This window comes from Anopheles coluzzii, chromosome X (genome assembly GCF_943734685.1).
Source record: "Anopheles coluzzii chromosome X, AcolN3, whole genome shotgun sequence".
In the NCBI taxonomy this organism is placed as follows: Eukaryota; Metazoa; Arthropoda; class Insecta; order Diptera; family Culicidae; genus Anopheles; species Anopheles coluzzii.
In genome coordinates, this window is record NC_064669.1 from 24270337 (window position 1) to 24291863 (window position 21527).

A 21527-nucleotide genomic window follows, 5' to 3' on the forward strand; every position below is an offset into this window, starting at 1 on the left:
GAAATTATTTGGCAATTTACAATTGATGTGTCAAATCAGTACAATTTGTTCAAAGAACTGTCAAATTTAGAAAACCACGTATCTCCGAATCCGCGTATAAGAGGTACCGTGTATCTCGGGGACCGCCTGTATTTGATACGATGGGCTTATCCCGAACAATTTGACAGCCGTGCTGTAGAAAAATGAAAACGAAATGACAGGAGGGGATTCGATCATTTGTTGATTTATGCGTGTGAATTCCAATGGCTGTTTTGGTTGATGTGTCGTAGTGTGGGTGAAAAACTACGTATCACAATCGAATCCCCTCCTGTCATTCGTTCGTCCAATATGGCCTTCCCGCCAAACCTATAAGCCCACCTAGTCCCTATACCCACTTTGGGTAAAAGTAAGGCTCAGCCCTCTACGTTACGCTAGCGTTACGCGTAACGCCTGTTTATCACAAACCCAAGCAACATTTTTGCACGCCTGTTTTAACCGCCGTGGATGAGCAAATTAATAGATTATCATATCATATTATTGCTTATTTTTACATGATTATTAGAAAAGCAACAATTTTTGAACAATCATATAAAAGAACGGCAATCGCTAATAAAGATAAAACTCATTGATACTTCATGAGTATAAATAAATTATAGTATTACTATTAGGCCATCATTTTTAACAGCAATCAGAGTTGTAACAACTTCAAGTATTATAATTAATAAAAATATTATAAATAAGAAAGGGTTACTTTTAAAAATGATTATTTATTTATTTTCCCAGCTATTGATAAAGCAGGATAATGAAATACAAACAAATATTTAATAACTTCATTAACCTAACTTTGAAAAAGAGCCCTCGCACCTAAAGTAATGTTTATTCAAAATGGCCGGAACAATAGATTGAATAGGTAATAATTATATTTCATATATACAATTTATTTATAAATATTTTTAATATTTTATATTTTCTAATCATAGGAAATTTTACTCCATTTGAAAGCTTTTGGGATGTTCATGAACTTCCTTCTTTCAGACTATTTTTCATAAATCATAATGCAACAATGAAAAATCTTGAACTTTTGATTAACTTGTTATTTAAAAATTAAATCTCGTAGAAATCGATTCATCTTAAAGCAATTAACTTTTTTATCGCAATTTAAAATATTTTTTGTTCAAATAATGGACACTGGTCGGTCGCCTGGATGACAAAACTGTAATACAAATGTTGCTTGGGAATATTTTAAGGGATGTAACGCTTCTCTAATGTAACGTAGAGGGCTGAGCCTTACTTTTACCGTCGGGGCAATCATTTCAATCTATGTGACTTTTGAAGAATATTAAGAGCTAGAAAACTTTTTGAATAGATTCTATAAATATAACTACATGCATTGCTATACATATCATTACAAAATTAGCGACTAATCGAAACCAAAATCCTTTATTGTATGTGTTACCTACCCGGGTAGGTGGTTATAGAAGTAAGGTGTAAAAGTTGATTTTATTTTTTAAAGCACATTTTAAAAAATTGAAAAATTCTGAATTTTTTACCACTTTTGTAAAACATGTTTCTCTAGGCATTCTAATTTTTTTGCATCGATTCGATAATCCAATAAAAAGTTATCATAAAAAGAATAAGCAAAACATACCCGGGTAGGTGGTTATAGAAATGAAGGTTAATACGGTTATGAGGAGGATATTTGAAAAAGCGGTTAAAACAGCAAATTGTCACAACAAAAGACACGATAATTCAAGGCAAATTTCAAATATTCTCATCGGAAAAACATGTAGTCAATAAAAAACGGGGTTATTTTTATAAATAACTGTTTTTTAGAGTACGACATCGGAACGATTTGTCATTAATCAGCCCCAAATCAGCTTTGAAGTACGAGCTGACTATTTGGGTTTGACCGTGCATACGGCGATGGTTTTTCAATCACCTTGTTTCTACACAAAACTTATCGTTCTAATAGACATAGAGCGACAACCTCTCGCGTGAAAAAGTAGCTCTCAATTTTGTTGCTAATTCACGATGCAAGATATCTCTTCTTGTAGATCAAAACAGCTAAATTTACCCGGTCAACCTACTAGTAATTTTGTTTAAAAATATAGATAAATAAGTTAAACTGTGTTCAAAATTTTGTTTTTTTGAGTTTAGAATTAATCTGGCCGGTAAACAAATTGAATACAGTCTTTCCTCGAGTTACGCGAATAATGCGTCCCGGAGACATTCGCGTAACTCGGATTTTCGCGTAAGTCGAATTTCACGTTTTGTGAGTAAACTACTATTGATTACTCGGAAATTTTGATTTAATTTAGTACTTTTATACGGCAAGAAAAGAGTTTTCTAAATTTTGTAGCTTTTCAAGGTATTATAATGATATTTTGTTGTTTCTTTATAAAGATAATCATTATTTGATACAATTTTAGAAATTTGACATCTGAAATAAAATCGCATTCGGCGATGCGACAATATCAAATGATTTTGATTTTGCCGCATCGAGGCATGCGGCAAATTCGCAAGTGCTGTCATTAACGTCAAATCCCAAACAAAAGCTTGCGGCAAAATCGCATGCGGCGAGGTTCTGAACGTTACCTAACTTGGGAACAGACTGTAGATCTATTTGCAAAATTGAGCTACTTTTTTCGCGCGTGACGTTGTCGCGTTACATTGCTTCTAGACGACCAACTTTAATACCGCGACGAATTTTCTGCAAGCTTTTTGCGCTAGTTTGTGAAAATCTCACAGAAACGCAGCGTTTCGCGACGAAACAATCGACGATAGCTATACAACGTCGTGCGCGACAAAAAAAAAGCTCAAAACTTCACTCCGCGTAGATCAAAGTAGCTCATTTGACATAGTCAACCAACTTGTTATGGGCTGGAAATAGGCGGTCCGAGATTGTCGCGATACCGCGAAAATCGCGTATGAATGAGCTGCCAATTCTGTCATAAAATCTGACAAATAGGCGAGATAATCGCGGATCGTGTATGGAACCATCCGAGGTCTGATGACGATTGAATTTGCCAAGAAGAAATAGTTTTTTTTATCGATTTGCGAATCAAATTATTTATTTCACATAGTTCATACAAAATAAAATACAAAACTCGTTTCTCTACATATTTTTTTCAAACAAATTCACCAGAAAAAGAAAAAAACAATCGGTTCCCGTTACCGCGAAAATCTCAGGAATACCAAATTTGGGTTTCTCTTCGAAACAGCAGGCGTGATCGGAGGCGAGGAAGATTTGACAGCCCAACTGTTTGAAAATTGTTATGAATAAGGCGCGAATTTCTCGGTACCACGACGATCTCGGTTCGTCTATTTTCAGCCTTATGTTTGAAAACACAAAAATTAGTTCAAATGTGTTCAAATCATTTTTTGGCTTTGACATTAATCTGGCTCGTAAACAAACATGTATATTAAATTATTTCGGGTGAAGCAGAAATGCTGCGCAAGACAAGTAGCTCTGTTTGCAAAATTGAGCTACTTTTTGTTGCGAGAGGCGTCGTCGCGCGCGGTTATCGTCCAAATAGACATACAGCAACAACATCGCGTACGGCAAAAAGTAGCTCAATTTTGCAAACAGAACTACTCGTCTCACGCGACATTTTTGCTTCATCTGAAATAATCGAATTATCTACTTTGTTTACAAGCCAGATTAATGCCAAACGTAAAAAATAGATTTGAACACATTTTTACCTATTTTTGTGTGTTTTAAAATAAAAAACAAGTAGGTTGAATGAATCAAAAGAGCTACTTTGTTCTACACCGATTGAAATTTTGAGCTATATTTCGTCGCGCGCGATGTTTTCGCTTTATGTCTATTTGAACGATTACATTTTGCAATGGGTATAAGCTCACCTGTATTTTATAATGCTTTGAACACGACCGTGAGGAAGGATGTTTTTGATGCTACATGGTTTTAACTATCTTGCAAGCTGCTTCCCAATAAAACATCGAACTTGGTACCAAAAGTGCATGTGCAACTACTGAAACGAGACGTAATTTAGGAAGTTGTGTGAATTGCTCTCAAAGTGATAATTAAATTGGTCCTGTGTATGATTAAATTCGTATTTAAGAAAATTTCAACATATTCTCTTCGTTAGCACGGTGTAGCCGTGTCTTAGTTCATTTTTTTTAATTGGTTGGTTCATTATTTGCGTCTTTGGAAATTGTATTTGGCGTTATCGGTGATAATGAAGTCTCGTTTGCTGGGGCTTGTTTGCCTTGTTATGCTGGGTGAGTATTTTTATAATTTAACATAGTTCAACAGACTGATAATTTGTATTATCGTTTATATATACCGACCCGTTAACTTATGGATTATGGAAAAATGTCTTCCAAATATTCGTACCTTAACAAATTCTGTTGTCCTTTCACTCGGGTAAGCGCCTATGAGAATCGTTGGTCATTATCTATCTGTTGTTAGCGCGATAAGCAAGACAAAGAAAAAAAATGGATGGACTAGCAAACAAAGGGAACAAAGAGCAATTGAGCATATTATTGATTTTACCTAGAAAAAATCAAACACTTTAAATGCAAATCGTCTTTTATGCCATTCTAATGCATATTAGCTTTAATTGGTTGGTGTTAAGATTGTTTTTTACTTCTAAAAAAATGCACGAATAAAAATATCATAATTTTATGTTTTTGAGATCAGATTGGACTAAGAATCGGTTTCAACTAGGTTTAAGTAAGTGTTACGAGATCATGCTGAGTCTAATCGTCAAGTAAAATGGCTAATTAGTTTCGCGGGAATATTTTTGTGGCATGAGAAAGATGACAATAATTAAATAGGTTCACGTGTATGAGTTTCAGGACTCAAAAATAATTATTCCTTGAATTCTTAACGTACTTTGGTAAATGGCGTTCCAGTCTATTAGCATAAAACCTTTTTTTCACTTCTTTATACCAACTGGAGTGGGTTTCTTGGTGTAAGTCACCCAAGAATTATTGAATTACGTCGTAATTCACCGGCGTGACAGCAAACAAATTTTGATTTCCTGATGTATGTGAGGGATAGATCATAATGAAAGCGAAACATACCTTGTGCTTCTTACGAAACTTTTGTTTTGTTTTGTTGTGCCCAATGCAAAATTGCTACTCATTCGGTAAGAGTATTAGAGGTGTGCTAAATGAACCAGAATTCAGATCACATGAATACAAAATAATTGAACTGCTTCACAATTGAACGCTATATTTCTTTTCATACATTGAAATAACATATGAATCAACAAAATGAGAGTAAGAATTTTTTTTTATTCAGACAGAACGGCTTCGGCCGTATTGCTTTAAGAGTAAGAATTTTTGATCATTTTGAAAAAAAATCATCAGAATTAATATCTAACATTCGACAATTAACATTCAAAACAAGCTGTATAAACTGTATGTGTGTATGTATGTGTAATTGCGTTCTAGATTAAATTGATAGATTGTCAATATTGGCTTGCTGCACAGTAGTGATGGGTAATCCGGAGTGGAGTCATGGATCAACTCCGACCCCGAATCATAACCGGATTTGACTCCGGATCAATCCGGATCAGTCCGGATCAGTCCGGATCAGCCCGGATCAGTCCGGATCAGTCCGGATCAGTCCGGATCAGTCCGGATCAGTCCGGATCAGTCCGGATCAGTCCGGATCAGTCCGGATCAGTCCGGATCAGTCCGGATCAGTCTGGATCAGTCCGGATCAGTCTGGATCAGTCCGGAACAGTCCGGATCAGTCCGGAACAGTCCGGATTAGTCCGGATCAGTTCGTGTAAATCGTTACACCTTTTCATGCATATTCGTACATACTTTCAAGTCAATGAACGCATCAAAAATTGTCTTAACGATAATGGATAGTCATTGATCCGAACTCGGAGTCGATGAGTCCAAAGGTTTTTCCGTGCGCACCCCCTCCCCTCCCCCTCCCTCCGCTAAAAAGTCCGGAGCAACTCCGAGTCCGACTCCGAGGGGTACCGGAGTCGGATCGATCCGACTCCGACAAAAAATGTATTTACCCATCACTGCTGCACAGTTAAGTCTTGTGTAGCGGAACTTGGGGCAAGTGTGCCACCTTAAGCATTTCAAGTTATAACTCACTAAAACGTGTTTTTCAAAAGCCGATTTAAATCTCATAACCATTTTACATCTATTTCCTCACTTATAAATGAGTTTCGCTTGAAAAAAGTGCAAATAAAACAGTTTTTGAAGCGTTTTAAAAAGGGTCCAAAAAGACGTTGTTTTTTGGGCTATGGGGCAAGAGTGCCACTCGTATGGGGCAAGACGGCCACCTGGTTAAAATAACCGTATTTCTTAGATAATTGGAAATTATTACGTTTGTACCACTAGTGTATGTATTCCTACATGTATTTAGTCACCAATGAACCCTTTTTGACCACCAACTGTACCACAATATGGTTTGTTACTGTTCTGTTTTTCTGGCGTGGAATCCGCTCACAATAGCGCACCATTCCGCACCACGCTACAACAATGTTTACATTTTTGACAGCTCGCGCCTATGAAAGATGGTGGCACACTTGCCCCAAACAGAGATGGCACACTTGCCCCAAACAGAGATGGCACACTTGCCCCAAAAGATGTAACTTTTTTTAAATTGAATTTTTCAGTGACAAAAAGAAAGTTTTTTTCAACTAACCCCACAAAAAATTTCACGTTTTCTCAGCTATACGGTGGTGTAAATATTTTCTCGGTTGATTGTTCGCATGATTTTTGAGAGCTTATTTGATTGGATTAAAAAATTATAATATTCTGCTCAATTTTGAAACTCAACATAAATCAGTTCAAAACAATGGGAAATATCGATTGATCTATATGAAATTTGGCTCAGTATACCCAGTCATTGGAAAGCAACCAACTGTATATAAAATTGATCATTAAACTAAAGTTTTCAAGGAAAAATGCTTGGTGGCACTCTTGCCCCGTATGGCACACTTGCCCCAAATTCCGCTACAACCAAAAAACTCTACGTAACCGTACTACCGCCTACCCGGGTAGTCCATATATTTTGTATGGAAGAATGATGTTTTTCATGATTAGAAGCGTATATCTTTTGAATGAATGAAAACTAACTTATAGGTTCATAAAATTTTTTTAAAACATATCGTAGGAAAATTAGTATTTCAAAAATCCTATCAATATTTTGTTCAATCGAAAATATGTTGTAACTCCAACACCGCATATTTTGAGGGGGGGATGCTTACGTATATTTCTAAGTTTAACTTACGTTTCTTTCAAAAGTTATATAAATTTTTCAGTTGTTTTGCTTGTTGTATAATAATATATGTTGATGATCTATAAAATATTCTCATCATGTTTTTTACGGTCTCCGATTGCCTCTAGACAATTTGGGAGCCAGCTCCGCTCCCACATCGCGAAAGAAATGGTTTAAAATTAACAGTCGTTAAAACTCTGGTTAATAGTCGTTTAAAATTGCTAGAATTTGGCATCGCGAACGCATTGAGTTAATTTGTTAATTTTAACGACTGGTCATATGCCGTCGTTAAACAAACGACTGTCAAGAGCGTATGCGATACAAATTAACAGTCGTTTAATTGTACTGCTCGAATTATATAATGTAATATGTATTATCTTCGCAATCACAACCCTTTTTTACCACGAAACACATCTAGTGATGAGTCAAGTACCACTTTTCACTGTGTGGTGCTGTGGTACCACGCACAGTCTACTGTGCTGTGTGTGCGTGGTAGCACACTTAATGTGTGGTCGCACAGTAGCTGTGTTCCTGCACAGTTTTTGTGCACGCACACAACTACTGTGCGACCGCACAGTTACTGTGTTATCGCACAGTTACTGTGTTATCGCACAATTAGTGTACTTTGCACACTTGTTGTGCTCCGCACAGCTACCACACAGTGTGCACAGTTTGTGTGCTCCGCAGGACGACACGAGCGGCTTTCAGATTTTGAATGTCTAATGAAAGTCATTTAAGTTTCATTTTGATGAAATTTATTCGATTTAATCTTACTTTACAAATAAATGATGTTTTAAGTATACATATTAACATTTTAACACTTTAGATTGCAAAAATAACAATGAAAACCTCGATTTATTCACTTGCACAGTTTCTGTGCTCCGCACAGTTATTGTGTGCTCCGCACAGTTTGTGTGCTCCGCACAGTTTGTGTGCTCCGCACAGTTTGTGTGTTCCGCAAAGTTATTGTGTGCTCCGCACAGTTATTGTGTGCTCCGCACAGTTTGTGTACAATCCGCACAGTTGCATGCAATAACTGTGCGGAGCACACAAACTGTGCGGAGCACAGAAACTGTGCGGAGCACACAATAACTGTGCGGAGCACACAAACTGTGCGGAGCACACAATAACTGTGCGGAGCACACAATAACTTTGCGGAGCACACAAACTGTGCGGAGCACACAAACTGTGCGGAGCACACAAACTGTGCGGAGCACACAAACTGTGCGGAACACACAAACTGTGCGGAGCACAAAAATCGTGCGGAACACAACAAATGTGCGAAGTGTGGCACCACAATTTTATAAAATGTGCAATTGTGCTCGCACATTTTACTGTGCTGTGTGTGCGTGGTGGCACAGTGCTACTTGACTCATCACTAAACACATCAGTTTTACGAAAAAAAATAATATATTTTTGTGATTGCTTCGTTGTACCTATAATGGTGGTATAGTTCCTGTAGTCGTCGTATTGTGTTCCGATAGTGGTGGTAAACAACGATGCCTCAACATTAGTGTATAATATCAATATAACTTAGTTTTGAAGCTGTTTTCGTGTGAATAGCAAGGATTACTGCCATAATAATGATTTCTTTCGTAATTTGATCGTAAAAAATGTATGAATTTGGTTGATGAAAATATTGACTAAAGTACTGAATAACACGTGTCGCCAACCCACTCCCAGAAGAGTTTGCTTGATTTGAAGTAGATTTTTCACTCAGCCTGATGTGCGAATTTTTGCCTTTGTTTGGTAAATTACTTACAGAAAACTCATTTCTGTTGCTTATTTTAATGTAAACAGAACGACATGTAAAAAAAGTCGTCGAAAAAAAATCTAAAACTACCTGTTTTTATTGAATTTAGAACAAGGAGCACTATAGGAACATGCCTGTTCAGTGTACCTATAATGGCACTATCGTAAAAAAAACTTACAAATACTTAAATATGGCCAAAAGGCAATGAATTTGAATAAAACAATATCATTTGATAAAAATTATAAAAAACTAAAATTTGCGTTGTTATTTGGTCATGTAGAACGTTGACAATGATATGAGTTTCGTTATGAAATCCTAAGGATTTTGGAAAAATGTTGACACATTTTACAAAATAATGGATTTTTCGGTCTCTAAGAAACGGAACGGCCCCATTTTACTTTTAAATCCTTTGTAAAGGCTAGAGAACATTCAACACTATCATAAATAACTTAACTACTGTTAATTTGTCATATGAGACGCATTTTAGTGGAATACCACCACTATTGGTACTACCACCACTATAGGTACATTTACCTTGTGTTTTATATACATTTTCGAAACTGATAAAATATTTTTTTTATTGGGTATAGATCACAACATTTTTTCAAAATGTTACATACCTCTAAGTTCAATTCACTTGAATCATTTACAGCAAAATTTATTCAAAACGTTACTTCGAAAACAACAACTCATTCTTTCCCGCGCTTCTTACGGTCTCTCAATGGTACAGTATCGGACAGAAAGATAGGGCATTGGTTTTTTAACGCACCATGCACCCGTTGGGCCAAGTTTATGTGTGGTTTGTATGTGCTTGTGTTTGTGTGTGTGTGTATGTGTGTGTATGTGTGTTTGTGTGTGTATGTGTGTGTGTGTGTGTGTGTGTATGTGTGTGTGGATGTATGTTTGAATGTGTATTGATGTGTGTGTTTGTTTCACAAGTAGGTCGTTTCGGATAGATTTGTAAGTAGTTTTTTTGTGTTTTGAGTTAGGTTTTTGGTGTGATAAGCAGGACCACCGCCCTCGCGATCAGTGTGTTTTCGATATATTAACAATGTTACGGTCTTCTTTCGCCGTGGTCTTCTGAGGACGTCCGGTTAACTTGCGCGTTTCGGTTGTCCAAGCGCGTTTCAGTTGTCTAAGCACGTTTCGGTTGTCCGAAGCGCGTTTGCCACAAAAGTGCGCGATCGTTCCATTACGAACTCGATCCTTTTGCGCTTAATGCCAGCAGCTGCCATTCGCTTTTACATATGGCACTGATGATCGGTACAACGTTTACCTCGACCCATTGTTACTAACATTGCTTGCTTGGACCGTCAAGAACGCGCTGGTTAAAAACTTGGACACGGCTGATCCCGTGCTCTGCCTGCGTTCTACTTCTATACGCGATGAATTACATCGTTTTGGAGCAGCGAAAACATCGCATCGATAAAACTATCAACGAGTACGCGAGTAAGCGTCTTCCTTTCAAAATCGAGAAAAGAATACTGCCGCGCTCATGAAACAAAACGCCCATTGAAAAGAATAACTGCGCGCCAGCTCAATGCACGCACAAAGTTTACCATTCGCACACAACGTGCAACGCAGAGATGCACGAAGGCCTTTCAATGGCGTGCACTGGAGAAACACCTGTGAGGGAATGCCGAGTTCATTGCTATTGTGCGCGTGTCCATTTCGCACCGGTGTCGCATTCACATTCATGAAACAGCACACCTGCGTTGTCGTCCAAGGAACAAGCGCTGCTGTCGATGCAAACTTTAGTTTTTATCCAAGTGTAAACGCACAATGTTTCACATGATAACACACATAATAAGAATAATTTCAACGCAATATGACATCATGGCAAGCTATGTTTTTCAGACACAAACCCGCGCACTTGCTAATACACATTAAAAAGCACACTCTCTTTCTACTACTACACACACACACACATGCACACACACACACACACACACACACACACACACACACACACACACACACACACACACACACACACACACACACACACACACACACACACACACACACACACACACATACACACACACAAACACAAGTAACGTGGCAAAACAAGTGCACGGTGCATTGAAAAAAAAGGGTCCTATCTTAATGTCCGATACTGTACGTTATTTTAAAACTGAGCGCCAAGTGAGCGCCTTTTGACAACCGCGGTGAACGGGTTTCGTCGTTCGAAGCCCATACTCGCCCCTATATTTCAACGCTCACGAATGAGTGCAAGCAGGTTCGGTAGAGAAGATAAAGCAAAATGTCTCATTGGGAATAGGCTGAGAACCTCTAAAAAGGCCCATGCACAATGAAGAATTCGCATAATTTTCTTAAGGTTTGTTAACAAAGCATATCAATTTAAGTCGCCTTATTTAAGTTGTGCTTACATTACTTGTATTGATTTAAAATTGTTCTATTTTTATCTTCTTTTTTTACATGTCGCCTCATTTGATCACTTCCTTAGCAATAAATCCCGTGCAATCTTCACCCGTAAAACAAACAATTAACGGCAACAAAAGTTTGTTAGGTGCTAAGGAATGCACTTGGGGGCCATCTTACTGGTGTTCTAATATCGAGTAAGTATACAGTAGTGTAAGTAATAGCCATCATCCAAAAAAAAAAAAAATACCATAGTCCTTAAAAATGGATCAATATTGACATCGCGAACACATTGAGTTAATTTGTTAATTTTAACGACAATCGTGAAGAGCGTATGTGATACAAATTCACATTCGTATATTATATTGTTCTATTTTTTCTTTGTGTTTGTCTATATGAGATATCTAGCAGTTGTTAATTGTTTTGTAGATCATATATTTTAACAGGAACTCGGTTAAACCAATATAAACTTTAATCGACCGTTAAAATATGTTTATTGCTTGGCGATGTTGGCGACTATTTGTAGGTTAATTAAATTTGACTAAATTATTAACAGAAAAAGATGCAAATTTACATCAATTAATGAGTACAGAAACAAAAACATAAATAACATAAACATAAATTCGTAAAGCAATCAATGTATAATGCATTTATTTATACTGCTTCTAAAAATTAGCTCCTATTAATCTCTTATACAAATCTCGTGCAGTGGAGCACCGTTTATCCGCTGACCTTTGTCTCAAGATAGGTGAATTGTGGGATGATTTCAAAAGTGCGTTCACCTATCTGCACGTCACGCCTACGTAGATTCTGATTATTTGTTGGTGGGCCCGCTGATGTTGCCACCATCAGTTTGGTCTTTGCCTCGTTTATCTGCAATCTGAGGCTCTCTGCCGCCTGCCTGCTCGATCCCTTGGTAGGCTTCTGCTACATAGGATAGCCGCAGACCAATGATGTCTATATCATCAGCGTATGCCAGGATCTGGGTTGACTTATAGAAGATGGTTCCCGTAGTCTCCACCGTCGAGTCGCGGATGGCCCTCTCTAGCGCCAAGTTGAATAGGAGACAGGCAAGCCCGTCATCCTGGCGCAGACCCTTGGTGGTAGCAAAAGGTCCTGAGAGTTTTCCATACACCCTCACCTGGCATGTGACGTTGGTCATAGTCATTCTAACTAGCCTTATCAGTTTGGCCGGGATTTCAAATGAGCTCATGGCGTCGTACAGTTTTACCCTGCCTATGCTACCGTATGCGGCTTTGAAGTCTATGAAGAGATGGTATGTGTCGTTTCTGTATTCAGCCATCTTCTCCAAGATCTGCCGCATGGTGAAGATCTGATCAGTGGTTGATGTTCCGTTTCGGAATCGTCTTTAATAGTTTCCTACTATCTCTTCGACGTGCGGGACAAGCCGATCCTGGAGGATCAGGGAGAATATTTTATAGGCGGTATTCAACACCGTAATACCCCTGTAGTTGTTGCAGTCCAACCTATCTCCCTTCTTGTATATGGGGTAGATGATGCCGAGATTCCAATCACAAGGCATCGATTCGCTATCCCACACCTCAGTAACAATTTGATGAATCTCGTTTTCTAGTCTTGCACCTCCATTCTTGACCAGTTCGGCTGCAATTCCGTCGGTTCCGGGTGCCTTGTTATTTTTCAGCCGACGGATAGCCTTTCGTGTTTCTTCTATGCTAGGTGGCAGTAGCATGACACTATCTGCTAGTGGCGCTTCTAGCTATTCGTTAAACTGGTCGTTGAGTAATTCATCAAAGTACTGAGCCCACCGCGAGAGGACCTCTGGCTGGTTACTGACCAGATCTCCATCCTTGTTGCGACAGCAGGTTCCCTTAGGTACAACGTTGTTTCGGTGACCTGCTATCGCTTGGTAAAACTTTCGTGTCGGTCCGTACTCCTCTCTGGTTTGCTCGAGTTCCCGCATGTTTTGCTCTTCCAAAGCATGCTTCTTGGAGCGATAAACTCGTTTCTCTTCGCGTCTGAGCCGTGAATATTCCTCTGCGCATGCCCGCGTTCTATGCCGTTGCTGCATTGCTCGGTATGCAGTATTCTTACGTTCGGTCACTTGTCTGCATTCATCGTCGAACCAGCCAGATTTGGTGTTGCCACGACGTGGTGGGAGTAAATTTCTTGCACATTTTATTATTTTTGTTTTTAGAGCGTTCCACCTCTCGCTCGTAGTTTCATAACTGTTTTCTGGTAGTAGAGACTCGTCTAAAGCGGCTTTGAATTCTTGTTGGACAGTATTGTCCCTTTTAGAGTCCGTGTTGAGCCGAGGCTGTAATGTAATCTTGTGGATTATCTTGCGCGCAAATTTGGTACTTCCTACAACCAGATTGTTCGCTGCGGCGAACTGGACCAATCCACTGCCATTATCGTTACTGTGCTCATGCAGACCAAAACAAATTTTAAATTACAAAAGTTGTTGTGAAAATTTTGTTTTGTTTTGTTTTTTTTTTTTCTTTGGCTCAACAACCGATGTCGGTCAAGGCCTGCCTGTACCCACTTGTGGGCTTGGCTTTCAGTGACTAATTGATTCCCCCCCATAGCAGGATAGTCAGTCCTACATATGGCGGCGCGGTCTATTTGGGGATTGAACCCATGACGGGCATGTTGTTAAGTCGCACGAGTTGACGACTGTACTACGAGACCTCAAAATTTTGTTAAGTGCTGGAAAAATATATTTTAAGGCCTCGCTACACGACATGAGGCAAAAGCTAAAAAACCTGAAATCTTCACGTCAAAAAGTTTTCGGATCGTGTAGCCGCGTTGTGTGTACCAACGTGCATACAAAACCACTGTCATATGAAGCAAGCAAAAACTTGTGAACAAATTTCACCAAATGAATATAGATACTCTTTTAATGTGAATAGAGCGGTTGACTGCCAGGTTAGGGCCGTGTCTGTGCTTCGTCGCTTGCGATTTTATCGCACGTGCTGTCAAACGCTTTTTCGTATAATATTGCGATTATTTGGATGATTTTAATAATATAACGATTATGAAAAATTAAGTTGAGATTGTTCCTACAAAACACCACACATTTAGTTTGACAGATAACATCGGATGTGGCGTCCGACGAAATCAAAAAAAAATTGATTCCGTCGTACGACGAAATCGCACGTCCGACGTTATCTGTCAAATCCCATATAAAATTTTGACAGGCCTTGCAATATAATCGTATCCGATGGAGCACAGACACATGCCTTATGCGCGTGACAACACAATTGTTTAGATGTGATAATGCCCTTCTTTTTCCTTTTCACATCTACAATGCGGTGATTTTGAGTTTACGAGCTCCTGCCAAAAAGATTTCGGAGGAGATTTCAGCTTGGAGCTGAAATTATTTTGACGTAAAGCTTTTGCCTGGCCCCCTCTTTTGACCGAAAACCTTTTTGGCATTTCGATTCATTTAGCGAGCCTCTTAGGCCACTGCGGCCATGGGGTTTCTCAACGCTCATTTTCTCAAGCACTCATGAGTGCTTTTGAGGCCGCGGGGCCACGGGGCTTTCTCAAACTGAGAAAACGTTCTCAAGCACTCATATCAATTTCTCAAGCACTCAAAACTTGTTCTCAGACGCGAGCCCGTGGCCGTCGTCAGTTTTTCTCACTCTGAGAAACTGATATTGCCACTCAAGCTTTAGTTGGAGCTTTAAATAGAAAATATGATTTTGATCGCATATTTTTTTTTCAATTATAAACATTGAATACATTTTCCAAAATGATTACCGAAAAACAAATAGCACAATAGCTCATATTTCAGGTAGCCGATCGCTGCATCGTCAATTTTCTCAAAGATTCTCAAAGATTCTCAAAACCGATTTTGTTCCGATTCGACAAACGCTGAGAACGAGGATTTCTCAAAAGCACTCATGAGAGCTTGAGAACATGAGCGCTGAGAATCCCCATGGCCCCGCGGCCTGAGAAACCTAATTTCTCAATGTTTGTCGAATCGACATAAAATTGGATTGAGAATCTTTGAGAATCTTTGAGAAAGTTAACGATACAGCGATCGCCTAATAGAAATTTGAGCAATTGTGCTATTCGTTTTTGGCAATCGCTGTCGAAAATGTATTCAATGTTTATAATTGATTTTTTTTTTCAATATGCGATCAAAAACTAATTTTTGATTTAAATCTCCAAATAAAGCTTGAGTGGCTATATCAGTTTCTCAGAGTGAGAAAAATTTACGACTGTCAGGCCGCGGGGCCACGGGGCTTTCTCAAGCTGAGAAAACGTTCTTAAGCACTCATTTAAGTTTCTCAAGCACTCAAAACTTGTTCTCAGACTCAAGCCCGTGGCCGTCGTCAGTTTTTCTCACTCTGAGAAACTGATATAGACACTCAAGCTTTATTTAGAGCTTTAAATAGAAAAACAGTTTTTAATCGCATATTTTTTTTAACGTTTTCAATTATAAACATTGAATACATTTTCCAAAGTGATTTCCGATAAACAAATAGCACAATTCTCCATATTTCAGTTAGCCGATCGCTGCATCGTCAACTTTCTCAAAGATTCTCAAAGATTCTCAAAACCGATTTTGTTCCGATTCGACAAACGCTGAGAACGAGGATTCCTCAAAAGCACTCATGAGAGCTTGAGAAAATGAGCGCTGAGAATCCTCATGGCCCCGCGGCCTCACGGGCTCGCGTCTGAGAACAAGTTTTGAGTGCTTGAGAAACTTAAATGAGTGCTTGAGAATGTATTCTCAGCTTGAGAAAGCACCGTGGCCCTAAACTTTTATTTCAAAAAAGTCCTGTCAACTTTGAACAGCAAAACTTAAAAACGGTAGCGAGTTGAACCAATCTATGCACAGTTATTGAAACTGTATTAGTTTATTAAATTATCTTCAGAATATTGCATCGATATTCTATAACGCATTTAAAAGTTATAAGCCTCCAAAGTCGCTGGCTACCCGTGTAGCATGGTTGCTTGGAATATAGGGGTAGGGTAAGTGTACCAATTATAGCCGTGGCAACCAATAGCTGGCATCGCGAAAGAAATGGTTTAAAATTAACAGTCGTTAAAAATTAACCAGAGTCGTTAAAAATTGCTAGAATTTGGCATCGCGAACGCATTGAGTTCATTTGTTAATTTTAACGAATGGTCCTATGCCGTCGTTAAACGAACGACTGTCAAGAGCTTATGCGATATAAATTAACAGTCGTTTAATTATACTGCTCGATTTTCCTCGTGTTTGCCTATATGCGATATCGAGCAGTCGTTAACTGTTTTGACGGTCGTTTATTTTAACAGGAATGAACAACAAATGAACTCAGTTAAACCAAAATGAACTTTAAACGCCTGTTAAAAAGAGTTCATTTATTCGCGGTGCCGGCTAATATTTGATATTAAAATACTTTCGAACGTTTTTAAAGTAAATAGATTGGTTTATACCATAGAAAGTGTTTCTTATGGGCATAATTCTAGTCCTTCAATCCTGGCTCTGTAAATTCTCTACATGGTGTGCTTCTAACGGTTTAGTCCTGTGTCCTGAAAAATGTTCCGTCTTGTCTTTCTTCCGATCTTCTACAAGTATAACTCATGCTTATAGTGTCTGTGATGCCCCTATTCCCCTATGTCTAAGGATCTTGGCGTCTTCTTTGACCCGAGTCTTTCTTTCAAGGAGCACACGGACTATGTCATCAACAAGGCCAACAAAAGTCTTGGTTATATTTGTCGCATGTCCACTGAAATTCGTGATCCCTTTTGTCTTAAGTCCCTTTATTGTTGTTGGGTCCGTTCCGTACTGGAATATGCCTGTATCATCTGGTCTCCTGTCCAACTATCTCTGCTCCAAAGGATTGAGAGGATCCAGAGACGTTTTACAAGGATCGTATTTCGTAGGTCGCTGGGTCATCACTCTATTCCGCTTCCTTCGTATGACGATAGATGCACTCTATTAGGCCTTGCCAAGTTGGAGCACCGCCTCTCGGTCGCTCAGGCTTCTTTCGTCGCTGGCATATTGCTCAATACGATTGATACCCCTTCACTTCTGTCGCGCTTACATTTGTATGCACCTTGTCGCACCTTACGTTATCGTTTTCGTCTCCAGTTACCTATATGTCGTACACGTTTTGCTCGCAATGAGCCTTTTGTAAGAGCTATGTCGTCTTTTAATAGTACTTCTGATCTGTTCGATTTCAACATATCCTATCCTGTCTACCGATCCCGTCTTCGCTCCTTTTCCGTACCATAAACTCCTTCCAACTCCTTCGTGAATAATTGTATACTATAATCAGTAAGCACTATTGCTGTAACCCAACGTGGCCGAGCAATTAATAAAATAAAAATAATAAAAAAATAATAATAATTGGTACATTTGCTCTAGTGCGTTAATTGATACATCGTTGTTTAGTTGTACCAATTATGGACATCTAGAAAAAGGCACATTTTTCTAGCAATTCTAGCAATTTTAAACGACTCTGGTTAATTTTTAACGACTGTTAATTTTAAACCATTTGTTTCGCGATGCCAGCTAATTATTGATCTCTTTAGAAATTGCATTATTTATCGTGAAATTTTGAATATTTTATAGAAGAAAGGTCTTACCAAATAAGACAAATCGGACTTAATTTACCCTTATATTACCGCTAAATTACCGGTAATTTAAGAGTAATTTAATGGTAAATTAGTAGTCGTTCATTTACCCATTCGTGCAGTTTTGATAGATCCTATTTCCTATTCATTCCTCTATTTTATTTTTATTTTTTTCGGCCAAATTGTTAATTTATAACACGAAGGGTATGATTTTATAGTTTAATGGTTGTATTTTATCTTTTTTTTTAGTTAAACAAATGATTTATTTATTTTTCAGCAAACTCAACTTAAACAGCCGCGTCATCCGGAGAAGGTGATACAGAATTTGCACTAAAAAACGCAATTTCTCGGCTGATTTTTACATTTCACAATTTTTAACAAGCTGCCGACGACTTCTTCCGCTAAAAGATCATTAAAAGAATACTCTTTTTGTTCTAATTTACATCTTTTCTCCGAAAACAAACGACTACACTTCGTACCGCTAAATTGCTCTTTAAATTACTGTTGTGGTAGACAAAAAACTGCTCGAAAGGGTAAATTAACCGAAGGCTGTCTGACTGGTTATATGTCGATTGTAGTGCCCAGATCACGTTTTAAAGGAAAATTCTGCCAGATCCAAGGTGTGTTGGAAACTACGCAAGGAAATGGTGGGAAACTTCGTACATGAATAACAAATGAGTATAATTTCATTTGACGAAAACCCCCTCCCCCTATATCAACGTTACGTAATTGATGTATAAACATAGCATATAGCAGTAGCTTAATACAATCCTAATATGCTTTTAATCGCCGGTAAATGAAAGACGATTAGAAACCATTTAACGAAATTTTGCGACTTGGCATATCAAAAGACTATGACGATTGTGATACGACTATGACAAATCAAATTTAAAAGCAATTGCTCGAATATTAGATATTGTTCAATATTGTGAAGATAAAACTATGTATGTGGCCAATGGTGTTATTTATTGAAACGTGCGTAACAAATCATATTAGATCTAATTTTATTTGCTTTCCGTCTTTTTAGGAATGCTAAGACATGTGCCGCTGTATCACACTGTATTCAAACAGTTTGGGAAAAGCAGCACTATCCGGTGGATAATGATGAGATCTGCAACATTTGTCTGGACATGGTGAAGCAGGCACGTGATCAACTGGAGAGCAATGAAACGCAGGCCGATTTAAAAGCCGTCTTCGAAGGTTCCTGCAACTTGATTCCGATAAAGTTAGTGAAAAAAGAATGTCGCAAATTAGCTGACGATTTTATACCCGAGTTAGTGGAGGCTCTCGCTTCGCAAATGAATCCAAACGCTGTATGCAGCGTAGCTGGGCTATGTAACAATGCCGCCATTGATAAACTATTATCAGAGATGATAGTATTAAACCCTGAACAGGAAGTACAAGGCATTGAAGCGAATGAGAGGGAACCTGCAGTAACTGGTGATACATTCAACTGTGACGAGTGCCATACGATTTCCAACCTAATTCAAAAACGCTTCCGTTCGACTGATCGGGATAGCGTTTTGGAGAGTATTCTACAAATCTGCGGCAAAATGTCATCATATTCGGATGCTTGCTCGAACATTGTGCTGACATACTTTGGGGTGATGTATGAGCATTTGGAACGTAATTTAAAAGTAGAAGGCGTGTGTCATCTTAGTGGAGTTTGCGCAGCGCAGTTCCATCTACATGAAAATAACAAACGAAAAGATCTGATTGAGGCGAGATCAATGGGAGATGTCGGTAGACTACGAGTGGCTGGCGACGATGTTCCGTGCAAACTATGTGAGCAATTGGTGGATCATTTGCGCGATGTTTTGATTGCGAATACGACCGAGCTAGAGTTTAAAGAGGTATTGGAGGGTCTGTGTAATCAGACCAAGAGTTTTGCCGATGAATGCCATAGTCTTGTTGAACAATACTATCGTGAAATCTATGAGACCTTGGTGAACAATCTGAATAGCAACGATGCGTGTTTCATAATTGGTATCTGTCCGAAGGAAGACGGTGTGGTCAGTAATGGCACAGTCATGCCATTGTTATCGGTGGCAGTTGCGGATCGACATGAACGGACCGAGATGTACCAACGAATGAATCGCCCATTGCTAGGACATAACGAACTTATACTGTCGGCATCAGAAGTGCAGCAGGCTCAGCTACCGATTGATCGTATTATGAGTGCACCTAGCGGCCTAAACTTGATCGAGAACGGCAAATTCTGCACATTGTGCGAGTACTTTATGCATTTCGTACAGGAAGCATTAAGCGAACCAGCAAATGAGGATGAAATTAAAAAAGTAATCGAAGTCACATGTAATCGATTGCCGTCGTCTATTCGCGGTGAATGCCATAACTTTGTAGATGTTTACGGCGATGCAGTTATAGCACTGCTTATTCAATCGATAAATCCGCGCCAGATTTGTCCAACTTTGAAGATGTGTCCATCTGCCAGCTTAGATGTCGAGATATTTGCTCCAGCCCCGGTCGAGGTATCCATTACAGCGCGGGGTGATAAAGACAAACCAACTTGTCCACTCTGCCTTTTTGCGGTTAGTCAGCTGGAGGAGTCGGTTAAAACAGATCGATCGAAGGAAAATATCAAGAGTGCATTGAATAAACTTTGCACGCACTTGTCACCCAAGCTACGCCTGGAATGCAATGATTTTGTTGACACATATACAGCTGAACTTGTCGAAATGCTTGCATCTGATTTCACACCCCAAGAAATGTGTGTTTTCCTGAAGCTTTGCGTTGACCAACGCCCAGATCTTAGTCTTCTCGGTATGGAACTTGACTATGAGAAGCGTTCATCGCACCAAAAGTCAGACATATTAGTATCCTCATCGGGTGACATTGAGACAAATGAAATACCTGACATTACTGTCAACGGAGAAATTACGATTGATCACACACTGATGAGTAGTTCACCTGAGTGTCTTGTTTGCCAGGAGATGGTCAAAGAAGTCGAGAAACGGGTGCAAAATAAAAAAAGCAAGGAACAAATTAAACAGGCTCTAGAACACGCATGTGATCGTCTGCGGAAATATAAGACCAAGTGTGAGAAATACATCGATCAGCATAGTGACCAAATCATTGATCTGGTAATGAAACAGCTTTCTCCAAAGGAAATTTGCAACGCGTTGGGATTCTGTATTCCTGCTCAAGAAATCATCGATGACTGTGAGTATTACTTTTCTCTAATTTGATACCGATAAATTTTGCTTCGACTTACATGCCAAATAAAGTGTAAACTTTGTCATGTTTATTGTATTCTATGTTATACCATTCTAAGAAATGCGCTTAGACACATCCTCAATCAATAGCATCGCGAATAAATGAACACATTTTAACAGTCGTTTAAAGTTCATTTTGGTTTAACCGAGTTCATTTGTTGTTCATTTCTGTTAAAATAAACGACCGTCAAAACAGTTAACGACTGCTCGATATCGCATATAGGCAAACATCGGGAAAAAAATCGAGCAGTATAACTAAACGACTGTTAATTTGCATCGCATACGCTCTTGACAGTCGTTTGTTTAACGACGGCATAGGACCAGTCGTTAAAATTAACAAATGAACTCAATGCGATCGCGATGCCAAATTCTAGCAATTTTTAACGACTCTGGTTAATTTTTA

General features: G+C 38.8%; 1 protein-coding gene across 6 annotated transcripts in view; it reads left to right on the forward strand.

Annotated features, from left to right (window-relative positions):
* The first annotated feature begins 3931 nt into the window (after positions 1-3931).
* The window catches only part of LOC120955465 (prosaposin), a 37289-nt gene continuing 19693 nt past the window's right edge, over positions 3932-21527 (forward strand). For 3 of the 6 annotated variants that reach the window (XR_007452028.1, XR_007452029.1, XM_049606506.1), the window contains exons 1-4: positions 3932-4221; positions 11422-11533; positions 18169-18204; positions 18919-21071. Coding sequence is in view for 2 of the 6 variants with exons in the window: in XM_049606506.1 (XP_049462463.1) it covers positions 4179-4221; positions 11422-11533; positions 18169-18204; positions 18919-21071 (2344 nt within the window). In the remaining 4 variants the exon portion in view is untranslated. The remainder of the gene's footprint in view (positions 4222-11421; positions 11534-18168; positions 18205-18918; positions 21072-21527) is intronic. The other 3 variants (XR_005751785.2, XR_005751786.2, XM_049606508.1) reach the window with 2 other exon arrangements.